General features: G+C 44.9%; 1 protein-coding gene across 1 annotated transcript in view; it reads left to right on the forward strand.

Annotated features, from left to right (window-relative positions):
* The first annotated feature begins 6,790 nt into the window (after positions 1–6,790).
* Positions 6,791–13,016, forward strand: part of MCTP1 (multiple C2 and transmembrane domain containing 1) — a 285,660-nt gene continuing 279,434 nt past the window's right edge. Inside the window, exon 1 of the mRNA XM_050912970.1 lies at positions 6,791–7,378. Within this exon, the coding sequence (XP_050768927.1) occupies positions 6,791–7,378 (588 nt within the window). The remainder of the gene's footprint in view (positions 7,379–13,016) is intronic.

A 13,016-nucleotide genomic window follows, 5' to 3' on the forward strand; every position in this document is an offset into this window, starting at 1 on the left:
AATTTACTTGGGAAAAGACAGTCTATACAATACATAGATGTAAGTCATATGTTCAAAACCAGGAATAGTGATAATATGAGTTTATATAGATTGTTTCCTTTATTATTAATACTTCCAGAATAGAAGGGAACCAAAGAAGCTATTTGTATGAGAAATTATAATTAAAGGATCCTGACATTTTGGTGATTGAAATAACAGAAAAAGGCAGTATGATTCAGATTATATATATATATTTATATGTAAGCTCCAAATGAGTCTCCAATCAGCTTTTTCCTTTCCCACTCCTAATGCTGGTGGTAGGATGGAGGAGGAAATGGAGGAGACTATATGAGTCCTCCACAATCTCTCATTTCAACTGGAATTGAAGTTGCTCATTGTCTCGCAGGACCCCAGTGCCATTTGCAGAATCAGGAGGCAGTTCTAAATGTGAGCGATGTTAATGTGAAAAAAAATCATAATGCTTATATCCTCTTGGGATATTGAGAGCTTATAAAACAAGAAGGCTGTTGGGAGGGGAGATGATTATAAGCAGAGATGACCCATGAATAAGTAAAAGTTTAAGACAGAAAAAAAATCATTAGTCTCTCTAAATTTGTTCAATGGTAGTTGAAATAGGTGAAGCGTATTGACCGTAAAGATCAGTAAATGTTCTGTGTATTGCAGCATTTGGAACTCTCATTTGTGATGCACGTAGTCAGTTCCCCATATAACTATACAGGGTCAACAGGAGACACCTGAAAGAACAAGCGGGAATGGAAAAAAGGGCTCACCACTGGTGATGCTTGTACAGAGACATGAAAGTGGTCAAGGACCACTGCCAGAAAGATTCACTCTGAACATCTGAGATGCTTAACATCCAGACGAACCCACAGAGATGCTTTTTTGACCAAAGGGTAAAAATACAGAACAGTGAAAAAGAGTAAAACTGTTATAGGAAGATTTAAGAGGCACTGTGTTAAGATGGCTAAGGAACCAGGCAGGATCTGAAGGATGAGATGCTTAGCAACAGAAGATGCTATAATAAGATGAACATGGAGAGTATCTGCAGTTTTAAAACATAATTTGTATTTCTTTTTGTTTCTAATGCTAAAATAAATGATATTTTGGTTCTAAGAAGACTCTCAGCTCAGTGGCTACTGTGCGTGCAAAGGAAGGAAATAAAGAAGCCTGAACCTAATACCTGGAGAGACGCAGGAGTTACGGAGACACAGGTCCCAGCCTAAGAGAGACTCATGAAACTTCCCTGAAAGCTAGGCAAAGGCCTAAAAGCAACCCCCTTAGAGCGAGCTTTCAGAGGGACTGAAAGGGGAAGGAGCTACAGCTGGCCCAGTAACCCTGACAGATACTGAAGGAAACACCAAAACCTGTCCTAAGGAAAACGCTGAGGAGCAGTGGAAGCATTCCAAGGTTTGCCCATTGATCTAACAGATGATGAACTTGGAATTTTGTAATGATATAAAACTACTTGGGTCAATCAGCACAGATCACTTTAAAAGTCAGCGTGACTATTAGTAGTGAATCATAAGCACTGATGGGTTTTACACTACAGGAATAAAAAACCAAGGCTGAAGTTGAGATGAATCACAGAACAGAAAAGAACAATTGATGGACATATTTTGTTGTGCAAAAATACTTGTCATGCTAGCAAATAAAGATTAGACTAGTAGAAGAGGCCAAAATTGTTAATACTACCAATTCCTGAAGACCCTACAGGAGTTTAAGGATATAAATTTTTTTTACAGATATTTGTTCATATTATAAAACCAGCACAGATACAATACAAAATAGGCAGAGGGTAGTTTGAAATGTTGTATCAAATGTAGACTTGCTTGTCAATGATTACACGTATTAACTGGGGAAATACTGAAGATGTCAGCCAAGTTTAGAATAAAATCGAAGCTTTATAAAATTTCTAAATTAATATAACAATTTAGCACTAACAGTATTGCAATTTAGTACTGACGTTAACGATGAAAAGGTGAGCTAGAACCCACTTAAAGAAAAAGAGCTGTATATTCAGTGGTGCAGACCTGAAGGGGAAAAATAACCTGCTAGCATCAGAGGGAGTGCCGTGTCTTGATGCTCGGTCCTCTAGTAGGGGTCGCGTGCTTCTTCTCAGTTGTGAGAATGTCTTGCTGGATTTCCCACCACTGCGTGTAGACCGGTATATGGTCTGACTACATGGTTTGGAGTGCTGCACGTGGCTTATGATACGCCGATGCCGTGACTTTGTACTGACCTGTGACTGTGCTTTTCCTTCCCTTTAGTCCCAGGGGCTGCATTAGACCTTCCCGGCCGTGTTGTTAGAGGAACTGTGTCAAGCATCAACACCAACGATTCAACAAATAGCTAAGGAACATTTGCAGAAGGCTAGCAATATGGTTAAAATATTAGAGATGAAGATGTACACAAAATGAAGGGAAATCAATCTCCAGTAAATTGACTCAAGTTCTCGTAACAGTGCATCCTGTAATCTTCATGGCACTTTGCTAATATATAAAGGGCGTTATCTCACTTCAGGAAAACATTTTGAAGCCTGCACTACCCTAGATTAATGGCTGAATCCATATTGTCATTGCTACACCCAAAAAACTCAATAGCTGGTTAAAAATATTCAAAACTGCACTAAGACGATGAAGCATTTTGCAGAGCTAAGTTGCAATTGGCTTTGTGAGATGCTATGTTTTGTCAAATTAGAAAAGCCATATGTGCTAGGAGCATAATTATCTGTATAAAATCGAAGAAGAAATGTACTCATTACTGTGTACTTGTGGGTGAAGACAGGACTTGTAGTACTGCCTATAGCTAAGGTTGCCTGAAGCTTCAAATCATATGACATAGTTTCAATACTTTTAAAATTTCAAAGCTTTTAGCTATTCTGGCTACAATGCTCTCTGCTGGATTTCTGTCTTGTGCTGAATCCCAATTAGAAAGTTTCAGGTAAAAATACTTTAGCCATGGACAGGAAGAGTTAAGGAACACGTGGTTGTCTGTGTAACACAAAATTTCTTACAACAAGTTGGGGAGAAGTTGCCCGAGATGTTGCTTATCATGCCAAGACCTGAAATTCATCAGCGGGTTGCCTATGTCCACTTGTTACTGCAGGGGAAAAGACAAGCAAAAAACCACATTCAAGGCTGTACTTCCAAATTGTGTTATAAACAAGAACTTTGCCATTTGAAACCTAACTCAGATGAAAAAAGGAGACACAGATTCATAATAATTCAGACTGAAGAGACATTGAGAAAGAATAAGACAAAATGACAGCAACGAACATGTGCAAATGGTGTTAAAACGTGGTTCCAGGCTGAGAAGACCAAAATCATGTTCAGCCTTTGAGCCTAAGGCCATCTTCAAACAAATACTGCCTCCATAGTTGTCAGGTATGTATTTCAGAATATTACCATCTTTGCTGTATTTTAGATTCTGAATGCTGGGAGAAGGGAGGGTGTTTCAAAAGGAGGAGTTAACTAAAAAATGAAGTACATTTCCAAATATAAATACATACAGATAATGACCTAAATATCAGAAGCTACAAAGTAGTATTTTTTTTCAATAACCAAAACCAAACCAAGAGATTTTTATTTCATCTAAATTACTGGAGAAATTTGGGGCTTTGGGTCAGTCTGCAAGAGTGTTAGAAAATAAATTTTTTAAAAAGCACAGTGCTTAGCATTGAGTGGTACATTTATCAGTTTAAATTAAACTAATTAGAGTAATGACATATATAGATAGATCAAATACAGTTCTGAAGAGATTGATAGTTGCTTTCCTCAGAAAACGTTCTTCCTTTTTGACATGTATAATTGATATGTTGGAAATAAAAAAACATTCTCTACTATGAATCTCCTTGGTTTCATGTCTGAAATACTGGATCATTCTTTTCATTTTTTGGTTTTATGTTCTGTTTTAGCTCACGAAACATTGAAGCAATAAGGCGTAAAGAAATGTTTTCAGATGTCCTTCTTTTATCTCTAAGGCTAATAAAGGCTTATTTGTACATTTTGAAAAGTGTCATTCCCATCTCTACAGGTATTACATCCATATTCTTGTTAAATGTTGATATTTCCATTTGAATGTTGCTTGAAGTCTTGCTGTGATCTTCCTGCCAGGTTCAGCTTCAACTTTAATAAACTAATATAGCTCAGAGAATTCAATGTGCAGAATGACTCATTTTATTACAAAACTGTTTATGGTGAATTGATTTGAATTAATTCTAGAATAATTCCACTCTGCCTGTTAAGTACGGCCATATACTGCCTTCTGGTCCCAGATCCACTTCGCCCCCAGGACAATGAGTGTTTCTGCAACTGAACAGCCTAAGCCACTTTGACCTTTTTCTTTTATAAGCAAGTCTACTTTCTGGTTGGATAAAAGGGACACGAATTAGACAGATTTGGAAATGATGACGTAATGACACAATTTTAATGTAAGGAAAGGTTATGCTGGCTTTTGTGGAAGAAGAATCAGGAGGCCTGCCAGCACGTTATTTGGGACCGCTCAGCGTGAGGGTCATAAAAATGCAGCACAAGCCAGACTGAAAACACCAGCCTGCAGTACTGCGGCTTGTGTCCACCCCTCCCAGATGATGATGAGCTTCCATGTAGTATTGCACTTACCCGATTAGCTGCTGTAGTGAATATATCTATACAAATTCTGTTTTGTTTTTTTTTTTTTTTGATAGGTAAGTGTGATCACTGCTGAAGATAACCATCATTTAAAGATATCAGAGTAGTTCAGTATTTCGTCAAATTAGCAGTTCTTCTGAATACGATGTTGCATTTTTCCCATACCTATTGGCTTTGTGAAAAGAGTATTCACTTTTCCATAACTTTAACAGAAATTACTCTTTATCTGAAAAGCTGCTTATTTTAGAGCTGTTTCAACTGTAATGTGAAAAAATACAGTAAAACACAAGGCAGATACATATATTGAAATACTTCTTTAGACAGCCTTTGTCACTCTCCTCAGTATAGATGAAGAACCAAATTCATCTTTTTACTCTTTTGATTCCTGCTCATTGAGTAAATCCATTATTTACAAGAAAGCAAACCTTTTAAAGAGCTTCCATTTCAGCACATTTCTTCTCTGATTCAAAGATGTCATCTCAGAAATTGAGACACATAAGCTTCCTCCAGGCCTCAATCCATTTGAGCTTTGCTATCTGATGCTTTTGCTTTTAGGTGGTTAGAAGCTGATTATTTGTATTCACTTCCAGGGATCAAAGTAGGTTGACTTATCCGTGATTTTCTATCTTCAATTATTTTTTTTTTTTGGACTATGACTCTTTGGCTTTTTCTGGTCCTGAAATGTCACTTGTCTGACAGGACTTCTCAAAAATAATCACCAGTGATTTGGAAGTTATTTTGGCTGTTTTCTCAAATATTGTCAATCGAACTCCCAAGGCCCTGGTGATTTGAAAGCATCCATTTTATCTCAGCACTTTTAATTTGTATTCTTCCTGTTCTGTTCAGCGAAAGACATATTGTCAAATGCCTGGGTGCAAACTTTTTGGGGAAAGCCGAATCAGAATATAGGTGGCCAAATCCTCGAAGGTGTAAAGAAGCGACTTTGGAAATGAAACCCATAGGGATAAAGGTGTGGTTTACTGTATGCAAGAAATATCTGTTTTGCTTCAGTTTGCTTCAGGAATGTGGAAACCTGTCCTGCAATAATCCTGCTGCTATTATTTTAATTAAAAAAGAAACTTTAGATACCACGAAGCATCCAAAGAGGAAGTGATGGGGCTGCTAGTACTGCGTGCTATGATGAGGAAACAATGCAATTATTTACAGGTTTGGTTGTTTTTTTTTTTTTTAGAAGAAATATGAGAGTGAGAGATGAGCTGAGGTTTTTTCCTCCGCGCACTTCGAGGAACCTGCCCGGCCGGGCTATGCATTTTGCGTCCATAGCTGCCAAAGGACAGATCTGCCCATAGACACCTTCGGTACCGGGGCCGACTGTTTTCTGCAGCGCTCACTGTGCCTGCGTGAGCAATCTGAACCTCCCCTCCACAAGGTCACCGTGGGCCGGGGCCGATGCCTGCCCGGCCGGTCAGGAGCACCGCTGGAAGCTGTCTCACATCCCCACCTTCACCCAAAGGTCTGGGTGTCCCCCGGCTCCAGGGAAATTGCAGCATCACAGCGCTGCTTCCCCCCCGGGCTCCCGCCCCGCAGCAGCAGCAGCAGCGGCCGGCGGGGCGCGGTGGCGGCAGCCGGCGGCGAGCCGGGGCTGCAGCGCCGTTTGCCCTCTCTGCCTCCTGCACGAATGCAAAATAAAAAAAAAGAAAAAAAAAAGAAAAAAAAAAAAAGGTGGGGAGGGGGCAGGATAAGCCCACTCCCGGTATGTCCTTGCATCGCCGCACGTATATATAGGCGAGCCGCCGGCAGCCCGCGCTCCGGCAGCCGCTCCGCGTCCCTCCGTTAACTTTTCCGCCGGGCTCGGCGCAGCCCGCCCCCGCCGCGGCCACCGCGGCACCGCCCGGGGTGGAGTGGGGTGTGCGGGGGTCACGGCAGCAAACTTTCCGCCTGGCGGGGCCGGGGAGGGCGGGGGGGGGGGGCGGCTTTCGTGCTTCCTTTAACTTCCACGGCGCGGCTCCAGCCCCAGCGCCGGGCTGCCTCGGCCCTGCCGCGCTGAGCGGGGGGCGGCGCGGCGGAGCCCCGCGCTCGTCCCCGGCGGCGGGCGCCGCTCCGGCCCGCCCCGCACGGGAGTGAAGGCGCCGGGCTCCGGCGGGCTCTGCTGCTGTTGCTCCCGCAGCCGCCGCCGCCGCAGCAGCAAGAAGAAGAGGAGGATGGAGCCGGGCAAGGAGCCCCGGGCGGCCGCGGGGGAGAAGCCCGGCGAGCCCGAGCCGGCGGTGTCTTTCCAGGCCCGGCTATGGAAGAACCTGCAGCTGGGGGGCAAGGGCCGGAGCGGCGGCGGCGGCGGGCGGGCGGCAGCCGAGCGCCGCACTGCAGGGCCCCCCGCCCCGCCGCCGGCGGCCGGCGGCAAGGGTGACCTACCGCCCGGCCCCGCCAAGTGGAGCGGCTTCAAGCGGCGGAGGCAAGTGCTGGACCGCGTCTTCTCGTCCTCCCAGCCCAACCTCTGCTGCTCGGCCGCCGAGCCGCTGGAGCCGGGCGCCGAGTCCGGCTCCGCCCTGCGCCGCCTGCGGGAGCACCTGCTCCCCCAGGGCAAGGGGCCGCCGCCCGGCCGCCGTGAGGACCCGGCCGCCGGGGATGAGGGGCCCAAGGGCGGGAAGGAAGGGCGGCGGCCCGGGGCGCACCTGTCCCACCAGAAGAGCTCCTCGCTGCCCAGCACCGCCTGCCTGGAGCAGCTGCTGCAGGGCTCGCCCACCGCCGGCAGGAGGAAGGAGCAGCCGGCGGAGGACGGCGACGGCAGCGCGGTGAGTGTCGGCCCCCGCCGCCGCTGCCGCCCCCGCGGGGTTGCGCTGGCGGGCAGCGCCGGCGGCACTGGGCGGGCGGGCGGTCCGGGGCGGGGGCGAGGCGGGAAGGTGGTCCCCGGGGAGGAGAGGCGGGAAGGGAGGTGTAGGCGGGAGGGCGGCCGCTGGGGAAGGGAGGTGAGCTGAGGGGACAGGCGGCGAGGCGGGAAGGCGGCCGAGGCCGACGCTCTCCCGCGCCCGCTGGTGCGACGCGCCCTTCGCCTCAGGGGCAGAACAGCTTCCCCCGCCGCGGGGCTGGGCCCGGCTCCCCGTGGGGCGGCCGTCCATGTCGTGACAGGCGGTGTCGCGGCCGGAGCCGTGTCCGCGCCGAGCTGTGGGTTCGCTGTGAGGGATGCTCGGTACTCCGGAGCGGGAGTGACCTCCCTCAGACCTTCCTTGTGTAAACCACACAGAGAAGAGGTGTCCCGAAGGCTGAAGTTGGGGTTTCGTACCCGTAGCGCGGGTTCCCTCGCCCTCACACCGTTCCCCAGAGCCACCTCACGTCTCTGTGAGAGCCCCTCGCTGCTGGTTTCTGTCCTTGACGCTTCCAGCACGGCTTTTGCTCAGGTAACCTCCACTTATTCCTTGCCTGGTTATCCCAATTTGAATTATTATTTCTTCTAATTTCTGCAGGGCACCCGAACGATGACCGCTAGTGGAAGTTTAATAGACAGTAGATAATTAATTGGCAGAACATACCAGGCACCGTCACACACAGCCGTTGGTTCAGGCTGATGAAATGGTTGTTCTTCCCTCGTTGTTGGGGGAAGGCGGTGTACAAAGCCATTGCTCTTCCGACTGTCAGTTTCGAAAATTAAGCGGTGAAGCTAGTGTGGATAGGGGCTGCGGAATCTTGGAACAAATTTCCTGCGAGAAAAGTGCAAAACATGTGACTCATTCTGGAGTTTGTGTAATTCTAAGCACTTTTTGCAGGAATAGTTGGCTAATACATATTATTATATATTGTCTTCTGTCATAATTAGGCAGAAATGAGTAACTGAAGTAAAAGGCACGCTCTGTCTGTTTGTTGTCAAAAAGAAGCTGTATCTGGCTTCTGTCAGGGCTTCAGAACCTGTGGTCGTGGTCTAGCAAAGAGCGGTAGCGGTTCTGCGACAACTTGCAAGCATCCCTTGAGGTCAGCAGGACTTCGGTGTCCCTCTGCAGAGTTCAGCCCTCATCTTTACAAACACAGGACCTAGACCTAGCTTTGTCTGAGTCCCACGGGGTTGTTTTGGTGATAACCACCCTGCTGACTTGAAGCTACTGTGGTTATCCCTGGTATAAATCATGTTTGTAAATGGTTTAGGTCGTTGCTTCTTGGCACGGGATTATTTTGATAGGCGTTTACGAAGTGGGCATTTCCCTTCAGTAGTCAGTCCCTTTCTCCCCCCACCCCGGCTCAGAAAAATGTATTGCACATTTTAAGTATTATTGTTCGGGACTACAGGATATTCTTCTCTTTTAAAGACTGCTACGTCTAGCAATTAATAAATATGAAAATGTGGGAGGTTTTTTCAGTGCTGTTCCGCTGTTGTGTTCAGCAAAGAAACAGTGCGTTTATTTACAGAACTTGTCAATTTTTATTTAGTTGTGAGGGCATTACTCTTGAACAAGGTACAGTCATAACATTTGGAAAGAATATTGCTAATCAAAACAAAGTGGTACCCAAGCTTTCTAACACTTGTCTTTAATTAGCAGGATTATAGCCAATTCCTCCAAGCAGTTTCTAGTATTAACTTGGGCTGTGCCTGCATACCAAACCTGCTGGTTTTGATATTAAATAAAGCTTCTTACGTCCCTTGTGTGTTGGTGGAGTTTGCAGAGCTGCTGATCTTCATGTTTTTTTTGGAGGGATGATTTGAAACAGCTGTTCTGCTATTCCATAATTGGCATATCCTCTGCTCTTCTCATCTGTAGAGGTGTAATCTCACTCAGATTATTAAATCTGATTTAATTCACCAGCTTCATCGAGGAGGGATAGTTGGGGAAACGAAACCCAGGTTATAAAGCGCTGTTGGACTGTCTTCAGTTGTGTCTGGTACTCTTCAGTGGTCTGTTACAGAGCAAGTACCTTCCACTGTGAGTGGCTGGAGTTTCCAATTCAATAGATTTCAGGAGTCAAGTCTTGTACACTTACATGCTGTACCCCCAGGTCAGTAAAGTCCCTGCCTAACTTCAGTCATGGCATTTACACCTCTCTGAGGATTTGGAATTAGGAGTCTGGTAACATGAGTTTGGAATAACTTAGATTTTTCAAACCCAAGTTTTACTTACAGCAGCACAGACTTTCAGAGGTATCTGCATTTTTATTGCCCAGCAGCCTTACATGTCCAAAGACCAAAAAAATTCTAGTAACTAACAGAATCACAAAAATGAGATTAAATTATCTAAAAGTAAAACAATACCAGAATTACAACTTGCTTTAAAATGTATTTAAGATCTGATTGAAATACAGGGGCAAGCAAATGCTATTGCCTCTTTGGGATCAAGACTGTTGAATTTTTTAGCAAATCTGTACACAAAAAGACCTACTAGATATTTTAAGGGAGATGGTGGGGAAAAATAAAATCCCATGAGAAGTGAAATTTCTTGTGCTTTTAAGCTGAAATAATACAGTTGTCATCAGTGAAAAGAAGCACAAGTTAGTGTGGTGGATGGGAAGACTGACAACGTAAGTTGCTGTACTCTGCGTGGATTTAATCTTGGAATGTGCTGTTTGGCGTAGTCAAACAGTTGAAAAATAATTGGAACTAATTAAAATATGGTGTAGCGATATTGCATTGGACATGGACAATCTAGCAGAGGCCTGATTTTCTCAGCATTGAATAAAGCTTCTGTTGCAGTGAATAGGATTAGTATCTTGGTTTGAGTAAAGGTGCGTGCTTAAGAGTGGAGTCTTATGCAAAGAATAACCATTACATTTGAGCACTAAATACTGATCTAATTCTGCCTCAAAGACTGAATACTTCTCAAAGCTGTCCTTCAGTAGTTTTGGGGAGAGAAGGACATCATAACTACTGTATTTGTTGGCAGGAAACTTGGGTTCCTTTTAAAGGGTAGCCAAAGTGTACATATGGTTTGTTAGGACAAAGAAATAAACACGTGCAGAATTAAACATTACCTGTCTTCCAGCTTCCAAAGGCTATATGACAGGTTTGGTTGGCCAAACCTTTCCTAACCCTAGACATGGCATCCAGTCACCTTCATATAGCTGAGAGCTGCAGGATGTGTGCCGCACCCTTGAGGGAGCGAACCGAGGGTGATGGAAGCCTCTTGGAGTGTTTCACGGGCAGGAGATGACAACAGCCCTCCAGGGGTTCTGCTGCTCCACGGGAATTCCAGTGGCAGAGTGTGCTGCCGTGCCCCAAGGCAGTGTGGCGAGGGTTTTTCCACTTGCCCCTTATAATTTGCATCTCCTTGCCAGCCGGAGCTTGGGTTTATCCAGCAGTGCCTGTGCCCGCATGGCCTTTCTCCTGAATGTGAGACATAGCTTTGCATGGAAAGCTTTACGCCAGTTGCAGTTTGTCATAACCATGTAGTGAAAATGAGGAGGGTGGAAATATAACTCTTTCTTAAGATTTGCAATAATAAAGAACCTACAAGTGTTTCATCATCTTAATCAGAGAACATGGGTGTGGGCATATGTCATCTTGAATCAACTAGTGGATGTGAAGACTGCTTAGGGAGAGGGTTCGTGACTGAAGGGGCAGCCAGGCTGCAGTCTGGCTGCCGCAGTGAGAACTCTTGTGGGCACGTTTCCCCGGTGGGTTTTCCTGCAAAATGATGACTTGGTAGCAACGAACTTTGTGACTTTTTAAGTACGTCCAGGTTGATCCATTAAGCTGAAAGAGTGGACAGGTTCTGGACCACTTCCCTCCTCGTCTGTCTCCAGATTTGTGGTTATGTGGGTAAATTGGAGATGTGGGAGGGCTCTGGGGTTATTGCAGGGGAAGGAGGGAGGGAAGGCTAGGGCTGCTGATCAGCCTCTAGATGCATAGCCATAGGAGGTGAAGCTTCATTAGTTTTGCTGTGTACAGAACTATTTGCTTAATTAAGAAGCAACCTTTAGACCTACATTTGTGGGTCTTCAGGGTCGGTGATTGGGTAACAGTGGTCGAGATTATATAACATGGCATGATGCAAGAGAGAGATGAGACGAGAAAAACTGGAGATACGTAGCCAGATATAGGGTCTCTCCCATTCTCTCTATAATGTATAAGTATTGCTCAATAAAGTTGGTGTAAGAGAGTGAGCTGTGTGGCACATGAGAGGGATCTGCAGAAGAAGGGGGGTTTAGTGAGCTGGGTTGTATGAAGAGAGGTTGCACTTTCAGGGCAAGGAGCCTGGTGGTGTACTGAGATGTCTGGGAAGGAGAAAGGGAAGAGTAGTGATGAAACAGGAGCAGAGGCAGAGCTGTGAGGAAGCCTGAAGAGAAGAGAGGAGAATTTTGAATTTGGTGTGGAAGGTGATCCAGAGCCAATGAAAACCTGACTGGCATACTGTGCACGTTTTTCTACCTATACCAGAATAAATCTCTGCCTGGCTTAGAGCCACTGGAGTCAGTGAACTTACACACGGGAAAAATTTGGCTTGTTTGTTCTAATTGGTGTATGTAACAGGTCATGTTTCAGTAATTGATCCAGCCAATGAAGGCAAAAGAACAAAATAAAGACAAAAGAAAAGGCAGAAAATGTCAGTGAAAAACTACACAGATAACGTCACCCAAGAGAATCTTAATTGCTACTTCAGCTTTCTAAGAAACGGCACTGGGAAAGATGAAGGTGGTGAGGAAAATTGAACACTTCTGACTGTCAAGGATTACCTTTTTCTGAGACAATGCCAATACAAAAGAAGCAGCGTTGGAGAGAGCTAATTTGCACAGGTATTTGGAGCATAATTTGAGGGCAGCAGTGTTCTGAGAATAAGGGCAAAATTTTAAAAAACAGGAGAAAGCTTGCTTTTGGGGATCTGGCCACTGACACATAGGGAATACATAGGTGAGTAAATGTTTAGGCTGGGTCAGAAGAGCCTGGAGCTTGTTAATAGAAATTACATAGAAATAGAAATAGCAAGCAGGAGTAAAAGGTGTTGCTAACGTTCATTTCTTTTTAAGACAGCTGTTGCAATCTCTCAAGGCTGTTTGTTTCTCCAAGAGTTTAATTAGACATCTGACTTTATCAAGGGATGTTCTGCATTGCCCTGTTTCATCGTTGTATTAATTTCTGATAAAGGTTTATCTTTCAGTAGCTGAAGATTTATTAATGTTTCTTATGCTCTGTCAGCCTCTGACCAGTCTGTCAACTTACAGTATGTTAATACAGTGTGCGTGCATTACTGACATGAAAATCAAGAGATGGCACAACAGAATTGTATTTAATTGTATCTTGAATCACCTCTGCTTAATTAACTGAAGAATCTCTCCAGAGTTTTCAAAGTGAACTGCATCATTGTTCAGAATTGGCCAGTTCACATTTATCCTTGTGTGAAATACTTAGATATTTTGAAGTGAACTTGTAGCAGCTGTTGATTTACTGTTTATCCACGACCTCATTTAAGCTTTACTTTTTTTTTCCTGCCGTGACTGCTCATATGTAAAGGTGTT

The sequence above is a fragment of the Gymnogyps californianus genome, chromosome Z (genome assembly GCF_018139145.2).
Source record: "Gymnogyps californianus isolate 813 chromosome Z, ASM1813914v2, whole genome shotgun sequence".
In the NCBI taxonomy this organism is placed as follows: Eukaryota; Metazoa; Chordata; class Aves; order Accipitriformes; family Cathartidae; genus Gymnogyps; species Gymnogyps californianus.